Source organism: Moschus berezovskii, chromosome 2, assembly GCF_049115385.1.
Source record: "Moschus berezovskii isolate FMDL1 chromosome 2, NW_MosBer_1.0, whole genome shotgun sequence".
NCBI lineage: Eukaryota > Metazoa > Chordata > Mammalia > Artiodactyla > Moschidae > Moschus > Moschus berezovskii.
Window position 1 is genome coordinate 15,133,319 of NC_142461.1, and position 8,665 is coordinate 15,141,983.

Genomic DNA, 8,665 nt, shown 5'->3' on the forward strand with positions numbered 1-8,665 from the left:
CTTCCCAAAGCATTTCACACATATTAACTCATTTGGTCCACAGAACCTGAAGTGTATCCCTATTGGTAATAAGGGAGCAGTTATGAATAATAATAGACCAATATGTAGCAGAACCACCATCTTGGTTGTTTATAACTAGTATCCATTCTGGTTATCAGGCTTCTGTTCTGTTTGCCTGGTACCCATACCTTCAGTTCAGTTCAGTTCAGTCGCTCAGTCGTGTCCGACTCTCCGACTTTGACAGTCACCCTGGAGGCAGGTTTCTGTTTTAAGTGACTTGCTTCACTATATATGGTTAGTAAATGACAAGATTAGAAAATGACAGAAGCAGAGCTAGTACCTAAGCCTTCCAGTTCCTAGACCAGTCTTCTTTCTACTACATTTTTCATTAGCAAAAGTGGCAATAATCCTTACATCAAAAAATACTCTTTTATAAATTTACATTTGGGACATTATTTTTTCTTCCTCAAGCAAAATAACAAAGTAGTTTTTTCTCCTGAATTAAGATATGTAAAGTCCTTAGAATAGTACATGGCAGATGTTAAGTGTTTGCAATTATTATTATTCTGGGAATATGTCCCATGTTACCTCAGATATAAAAATACTATTGGATTAAGGGGTCTGTGAAATGATTAAGTATGTAATATTAACCATGAAAACATAATGGGCATTATTTAGAGGAAGCTAGTGTTTGATATTTCTGTGACATTACTTTATTACCAAAACCTGTGACCTTTTTCTAATAAACTAGATGTTAATTTAATATTAATGCTTGGCTTTGAACATGTTAAATTTATGAACTGGTACTTAGAATATCAAACTATTCTGCTTTTGAAAAATCTTTTTTTTTTTTAATCGCTATTTAATTCTCTACACAGATTCACCAGGCATGCAAACTTATCTGCAGAAAATGCAAGCGCCATGTGACTGATCTAACAGGTCAAGTGGTACAGGAAGGAACCAGGCGCTACAGACTCTGTAACGAGTGCCTTGCTGAAGTTGGCATAGACAGCCTCCCCATTGATTTGGAAGCTGAACAGCATCTTCTGTCCCCGTCAGATGGCGATAAGGATCCTAGATGGCACATGGGTGAAGACGAGAACAGATCGTACGTGGAGATAGTCGAGGATGGGTCTGCCGATCTGGTCATACAACAGGTGGATGACAGTGAAGAAGAAGAAGAAAAGGAAAGAAAGCCCAACATCAGGTAGCTGGAACGTGAACCAACAGCCTGCAGCTTACACTGACGTTCTTGTGTCGCTCTCTTTCCATGGTCAGAGTCTAATCAGCAAATTATCAGATCAACTTAAAAGTAATGACCTGACACCACTTGCATGCTTTCTGAACAGGCCATTGTATCCATTCTGAACTTCACCGCCCTAAAATCTGTTGCTGCACTGGAAAGACCTAGCTTGAGTTGACATGCTGGATGAACACTTAATCCTCTTACTCCTTATTGTGTTACAGAAATACCTTTTTTCAAAAAATATTGAAAAATCTACTTAGGGAACTTTTTTCAAAGAAAATATTTTCAATAAATTCACCACAACCAAATTTTATATAAAATAATTTCAAAGTGTTTCAAAAACATGTAAACTACCACTATTGAATTTTCACAGGGAACTAGGTCAGAGCACATTTAAGGGTCTGGAAACCTACCTGACTTAACTAATTAGACTTTCTATTAACTTTGGATCTAAAATGAGCTATCATTATTCCAGTATGCTAAGTGTTTTAGGATTATGGCAGAAGGCAAGTCTAAATGTTTGAAGTCGTTCATATTTGAAATTTTTGTTATTAAATTAGAAGCTACTCTTATGTAGTCAGTATTAAAAAAAAAAAAAGAAGCTGACCAGAGATTATATATAGACATCATTTTCTTAAAGCAGGAACCTAATATTGTCAAAGTAGTTTTTGAAGATCGGTCAATATAGCTATCTTCTTCTCTAAAGAAAAAAATAAAAACTGGAGGTTCTTACCAGTTCTTAAGAGTAATTTTCTACATTTATATACTGCTCTATTATTTATAAAGTGCTCTTTCTTGCATTTCCCCACCTAATCAGCAAGGTAGATAGCACTGTCTCTGATGTACAAATAAGGAAATTAAGGTCAGAAAGTGTAAATGGTGGGACCAGAGATTGGACAGGTTTTGATTTTAAATAGTTCTCTTTCAACTGTCTCTCCTTGAATTGTCAAACCTCACCAATCTGCAATAATTATAAAAGAAGCCTGAGAATGAGAACGTATGAAAGAAGAGGAATTTAATCATCTTCAACAACATATAATACCTTGCACTAGAGCTATTCAAGAAGTGTCAAGCAATGTCCCTACAGTATCTATTGACATGTTTTTATGTTATTTATAGGTAAAATTTATATATAAAACTATTTGAACAAGTTATTCTCCTAAGTTCTTTAAGCATCTTTGCTTGTTTCTGTAATTTTTCAAAACAAACTTTTCTAATAGGATACAAAATGAAGTTTTAACTCCTCCGTTACATGAATTATAAAACATTCCAAAACTGCAGTCAAAATGAAGAAGCATTATTTTAGTTGTAAAGGTTAAATACTAGAAATAAAGAACTGTCCTTCATAAAAGTCTTGGCAAGTTATCCCAATTAAGCTTGTTTTAATTTAATTTTGATAGAGAGAGGCTCCATGTATTACTCTGTATTTTTAACTGCCATGACATACCTCAAGATAGTTTTTATGTTATTATTTTCTCTTATTCTTTAATTAACGATTGTCCTTAATACCAATTTGTGGGCTAAAGTAGTTAATTTCTTTCATTTTTTTTTAATTAATAGGTGACAACCACTTTGTTTTATGGTGATTAATTCTGCTTTTTTTTTTTTCAAGATTGTCCTGATGGTAAATTTCCAGTTGCTTCAAGACTGGATAGTGTGCATTGCGTTTGTTGTCTCCCAATATGACCAATTCCTGAATCAGGAGTCTTAACAATTAAACTGTTACAAATAAGAGAGGGAACATAAGTATAATATGATTCCGAACCATTGGAACCAATAAGAAAAATGACTGATTTGAGCTTTATTTATAGAAATGAAGTCATGCTTGCATGTGTATACTTTAACGCACTTTAGTCTATGACCTAAATGTTCTTTAATGCTACTATCTTCTGCATGCAAACATCAGCATGAATGTCAGCAAAGTCCATGGAACACAGTGCCACCAGCACTTGTAGAGCCTTATCAGAGATATGCTTTCTCATAATTGTTTATAACAAGCATCGAGCAATCCCCACAAAACAGCTATCAGATTCACCAAACTAGATAGCACATCTGTTCTGTTATTTTAGTATATAAAAGAACATTTGTGACATGTTTGTAAGTTGTAAATAATAGCTACAGTATCATATCATATTTATCTAAGACTTTAGAGACCAATTCTTTTCTAGAGTGAAACTGTCGATTAATGGTTTCTAAGAAAACTGAATTCTTTGGCTCTTAAATGTGGGAAAATGTTACATAGGGGTATAATCTGTTAATATAAACTTTATTTATGCCAAGATTTTTTTTAACATTAGGAAAATAATGGAAGTTGGTTAGACCAAAGTTTGCTCTTAAAAGAATGCTATTTGTCAGCTTCTGAATACCCTTATAAGTCTATGGTCTTCAAGAGTATCTGGTTGATGTGATGAAGTTTTGCAAAAATAAAGCACCACTGCAGTCATGCCTAGTGTCTGGAGGAAGCAAGATAGACTAGGTCGGTGGTTTAAAAGGGTTTTTTTTTTAAACTCACGAAACCCTTTCTTAAAATAAATTGTTTCATAGAGAAGTTCAGCATTTAAAGGAAACTAATAACAGAGCTGCTCTGGTTAAAGCTCCTTGCAAGCCTTTCCCCACACACTTCTGCAGAGCTCAGGAGTCCAACACTGAAAACCTTGGACTGGATCACTTTTTAAATTCCCTTTGAGCATTACACTCTCACCTTATTACTCCTGCTACTTCCAGCACTTCTAAGCTGGTAACCATAGAATCTCTCAGAGAAGCAAATCACATCTTTACAAGGTTTCTTCTATAGTTACCACATCTTAAGACCTTTTCCAGAACAAAGTTTTCAATATTGTGTGTTTGAGTGATGAAATCAAACATGGTTACTTCTTTTATGTGGCCAGGTCACCACTGAATGGATAAAAAGTTTAGTGTTTCAGTTACTTATGAGCTCAGAACTCAGTTCATTAAAGTTATTTTGCCAAGTCTTGCTAAGATGTATTGAAATTTCCACTCATACTGGTTATATGTATTTGGAGTCCTAAACTTGATACTATTGAAAAAAATCACTAAAAAAAAATACAGCATAAGATGTGTTTAACTGGGAAGCTTGATATTAGTAGGTACTGGAGGACCAAACTTTATAAATGGAAAGTTGTATGTTATTTTATATTAGAGTGGATCAGTATTACTATTTATCATTTATATAGCATTTTATATTTGCAAAGTATTTAATAATTTTTATGTTATTCTTTAAGTATCTATGAAATAGGATGATTATCACATGAAAGGTAAAGAAATTAAGGCACAGAACAATAAAGCAACCTACCTAAGACAACCCAGTGAAACAGTGCAGAAATTGGAATTAGAATGAGCAAATTTTCTGAATCCTAGAATATCAACTTAAATCACTGAGGTGTGTTGTGTATTACTCTATTTTATAAGATGAGTTTATACAAATAACAATTGTTTTAAAGCTGACGTCATTGTATGTGGATAATAAATCCTATACAGAATAAATATTATGTAAAGGATGTGACTTTGGTTACAAGAGTTTCAATGATAAAGATTCAGACTGTTATGCCAGTGGCATTATTTAGGCAGCTTCTTTATATATTGTAAAGTATAGTTAATATTTTATTTTGATAAAGGAGTTTCTTAACTATTGATGCTAATTGTGCCACGAAGAGACCAGAAAAATGAAATCCACAGAGAATCTAAAAACCTCATTTTCTAACTTGTCAGCCTTCTCCATAAAGTATTAGTGCCAACAAAAAGTGAAATATATTAATAAGACAGACAGGAGAAGCCAAAGGACTAACTTCTAAAGGCAAATTTTTTAATTTCTTTTTTTTTTTGCAGTGGAAAGTTTATTTTACTATATTTTACTTTATTTTGGCCATACTGACCAGCATGCGGAATCTAAGCTCCCCAACCAGGGACTGAACCTGTGCGCCCTGCAGTGGAAGCACTGAGTCCTAACCACTGGACTGCCAAAGTGAAAGAAGGTGAAGTCGTTCAGTTGTGAACGACTCTTTGTGACCCCATGGACACAGTCCATAGAATTCTCCAGGCCAGAATACTGGAGTGGGTAGCCTTTCCCTTCTCCAGGGCATCTTCCCAACCCAGGGATCAAACCCAGGTCTCCCTCATTGCAGGCAAATTCTTTACCAGCTGAGCCACAAGGGAAGCCCAAGAATACTGGAGTGGGTAGCCTATCCCTTCTCCAGCAGATCTTCCTGACCCAGGAATCGAACTGAGGTCTCCTGCATTGCAGGTGGACTCTTTACCAACTCAGCTACCAGGGAAACCCTGGACTGGCAAGGAATTCCCCAAAGACAAAACATTTTGAAATGTACTTATTTAAAAGCATGATAAACACTTTTCCTCATCTCTTTTTGTTTTCTTCACATCAGCAAAAACCATTGCATATTTCATCACTGTTAGATAGGAAGCCAGTGACCAGGGTAATGCCAGTCATGTCTTTACCTTTGGGCTTGATTCAATTATTTGCAAACATTATTACATTAAAGACAGCTTGTCAAGTACATCTAAGAACTGATTATACTTTACTTCACTCTTCCAGATTTCTAAATACACAGATCCATTATACAGTTTCTTGATTTGCTCATTGGGAAAATCTTTTTAATTCCTTATTGATATTATTTACAACTGTTTAATTCTTTTATTAACTTATTCAGCCCATAAGGGAAAAAATCGAAGATTTTTACCTAGATCAGTAGTTCTCAACCTTGACTGCACTTTAGAATCACTCATGGAGCTTTTAAAAATACAGATGCCTAATTAAAGCAGAATCTTTGGAAGATGGGGCCTGCATATAAGTTTTTTTTTTTTAATATTCCTAGTGGTTCTTTTATGTGCAAAATAGGTCCCCTAGTCAAAGTTTCCCTTCGTCCTCCCCCAATAGATGCTAAGGATGGGCAGTAGAACCATTTCATCTTCCAGTCCACTGGTTCTCAACCCTATAATTAAGGGGGAAGAATTTAAATATGGATGCTGAGTTCAAGAAAACATTTTTAGTGAAGTTTCAAGATACTGTGCATGTTCCCTCATCTAAAGTTTTTATTAGGATCAAATAATATGGACACTAAATTAGTAGGTAGTCTTAAAATAACTCATTTTTACTTTGGGATGTATTTGCATTTTTATTTGATTTTCAGTACCTATTGCAGCCTGGGAATTCACACAGTACTCGGAGTAATAAAAGAACTATATTAGGAATATGTGACTGAAATACTATGTCCTGGAATTTTGCAAGCTTTAATGTTTCTTCACTTTTTATAAAGAAACTTAATTGTTACACATTAACATTCCATCAGTGAATTGAATTAAATCAGTTTTTATTCAAGTTAAATGTCATACCAGAGAAATAGAACTCGAAAGCAAGACGTCTTATTTAAAGAAGACTTCAGATTAACTTGGAAACAAAAATAAATGTCTTTGCTTTATTTACTTCAAGTATTGCCATTAAACTGTCTTTTTTGAAAATACCTTGAAACGATTTTTGCTTTGAGCATCATCCTCATTCTCACAGTTGAGGTTATGTTTGCAATTCAAACATGATGAGTATATGTTCAGTAGTAGTGTGTATTACAGATACCACTGCTTAATCTCTTACCAAAAGAAAAAAATTAATCCAATAACGAAGTGGCACTTTCTTGCAGAATTCAAAAAGGTCAAACATTGAAATAAAAGAGATAGTGTGCCTTTTGTTGCATATTTGAGTTGATTTAAAACTTTTTTTTCCCTGGGGGGAAAAATTCGCAAGGAATACAGCCGTGGAAAACGGAGCCTATAAGCACTGGCACCAGATGCTCCATTATTTAGGGGCCGTGTTAAAAAAATGAAAGCCCCATGTTTTTCCCTGACCACTAGCGGATGGCCGTGTGGCTTCATATTCTTATTTTCAGGGAAGACTACACCACTGAGTGGGATTGAAGATTAAGAATCTTTCTTTTCCTTTTCAGTGCTATTTCCCCTACAACTACTTTTCCTGGAAAGCTATCAGATAGTCTGACAGTGAGACCCCCCGAAGAGGGCCCCAACCTCCTAGACATCCCTAGAGCTAGATTCTGGAAAGCAGAAGGGTGACTAGAAAATGCTGTGTTGTGTGTAGTGGGCGCCTGATAAAGAGCCTCAGTTAGCCGGGTCTTTACTAGACCTAATGCCATTGAGCTACACTTACTTCTCCCAGTTTTAACAGGAGGAAACTGAAGCTTAAGAACTGACCACAAAGTAATCACAAGTCTAGCCTGCACAGTGGGTTGGCTTGGTTCAGTTCAGTTCAGTCATTCAGTCGTGTTAGACTCTTTGTGACCTCATGGACTGCAGCACGCCAGGCCTCCCTATCCATCAGGTAGTTTACTCGAACTCACGTCCATAGAGTCAGTGACGCCATCCAACCATCTCATTGTCCGTTGTCCCCTTCTCCTCCTGCTTCAATCTTTCCCAGCATCAGAGTCTCTTCTAGTGAGTCAGTTCTTCGCATCAGGTAACCAAAGTATTGGAGTTTCAACTTCAGCATCAGCCTTTCCAATGAATATTCAGGACTGATTTCATTTAGGATACACTGCTTGGATCTCCTTGAAGTCCAAGGGACTCCCATGAGTCTTCTCCAGCACCACAGTTCAAAAGCATCAATTCTTTGGCGCTCAGCTTTCTTTGTAGTCCAACTCTCACATCCATACATGACTACTGGAAAAACCATAGCTTTGACAAGACAGAGCTTTGTCGGCAAAATAATGTCTTTGCTTTTTAATATGCTGTCTAGGTTGATCATAGCTTTTCTTCCAAGGAGCAAGCGTCTTTTAATTTCATGGCTGCAGTCACCATCTGCAGTGATTTTGTAGCCCCCCAAAATAAAGTCTGTCACTGTTTCCATTGTTTCCCCATCTATTTGCCATGAAGTGATGGGGTGGATGCCATGATTTTAGTTTTCTGAATGTTGAGTTTTAAGCCAACTTTTTCACTCTCCTCTTTCACTTTCATCAAGAGGCTTTTTAGTTCCTCTTTGCTTTCTGCCATAAGGGTGGTGTCATCTGCATATCTGAGGTTATTGATATTTCCCCTGGTACTCCAGTACTCTTGCCTAGAAAATCCCATGGATGGAGGAGCCTGGTTGGCTGTAGTCCATGGGGTCGCTAAGGGTCGGACACGACTGAGCGACTTCACTTTCACTTTTCACTTTCACACATTGGAGAAGGAAATGGCAACCCACTCCAGTGTTCTTGCCTGGGGAATCCCAGGGACGGGGGAGCCTGGTGGGCTTCCGTCTTATGGGGTCACACAGAGTCGGACACGACTGAAGTGACTTAGCAGCAGCAGCAGCAGCAGTAGCAGCAGCAATCTTGATTCCAGCTTGTGCTTCATCCAGCCTGGTGTTTCTCATGATGTACACTGCATATAACTTAAATA

General features: G+C 36.6%; 1 protein-coding gene across 2 annotated transcripts in view; it reads left to right on the forward strand.

Annotated features, from left to right (window-relative positions):
• Positions 1-7,274, forward strand: part of ZBTB8A (zinc finger and BTB domain containing 8A) — a 63,527-nt gene extending 56,253 nt beyond the window's left edge. For both annotated transcript variants that reach the window (XM_055398135.2, XM_088844613.1), the window contains exon 5: positions 879-7,274. In XM_055398135.2, the coding sequence (XP_055254110.1) occupies positions 879-1,211 (333 nt within the window). In that variant the 3' untranslated portion in view covers positions 1,212-7,274. The remainder of the gene's footprint in view (positions 1-878) is intronic.
• Positions 7,275-8,665: the final 1,391 nt, after the last annotated feature.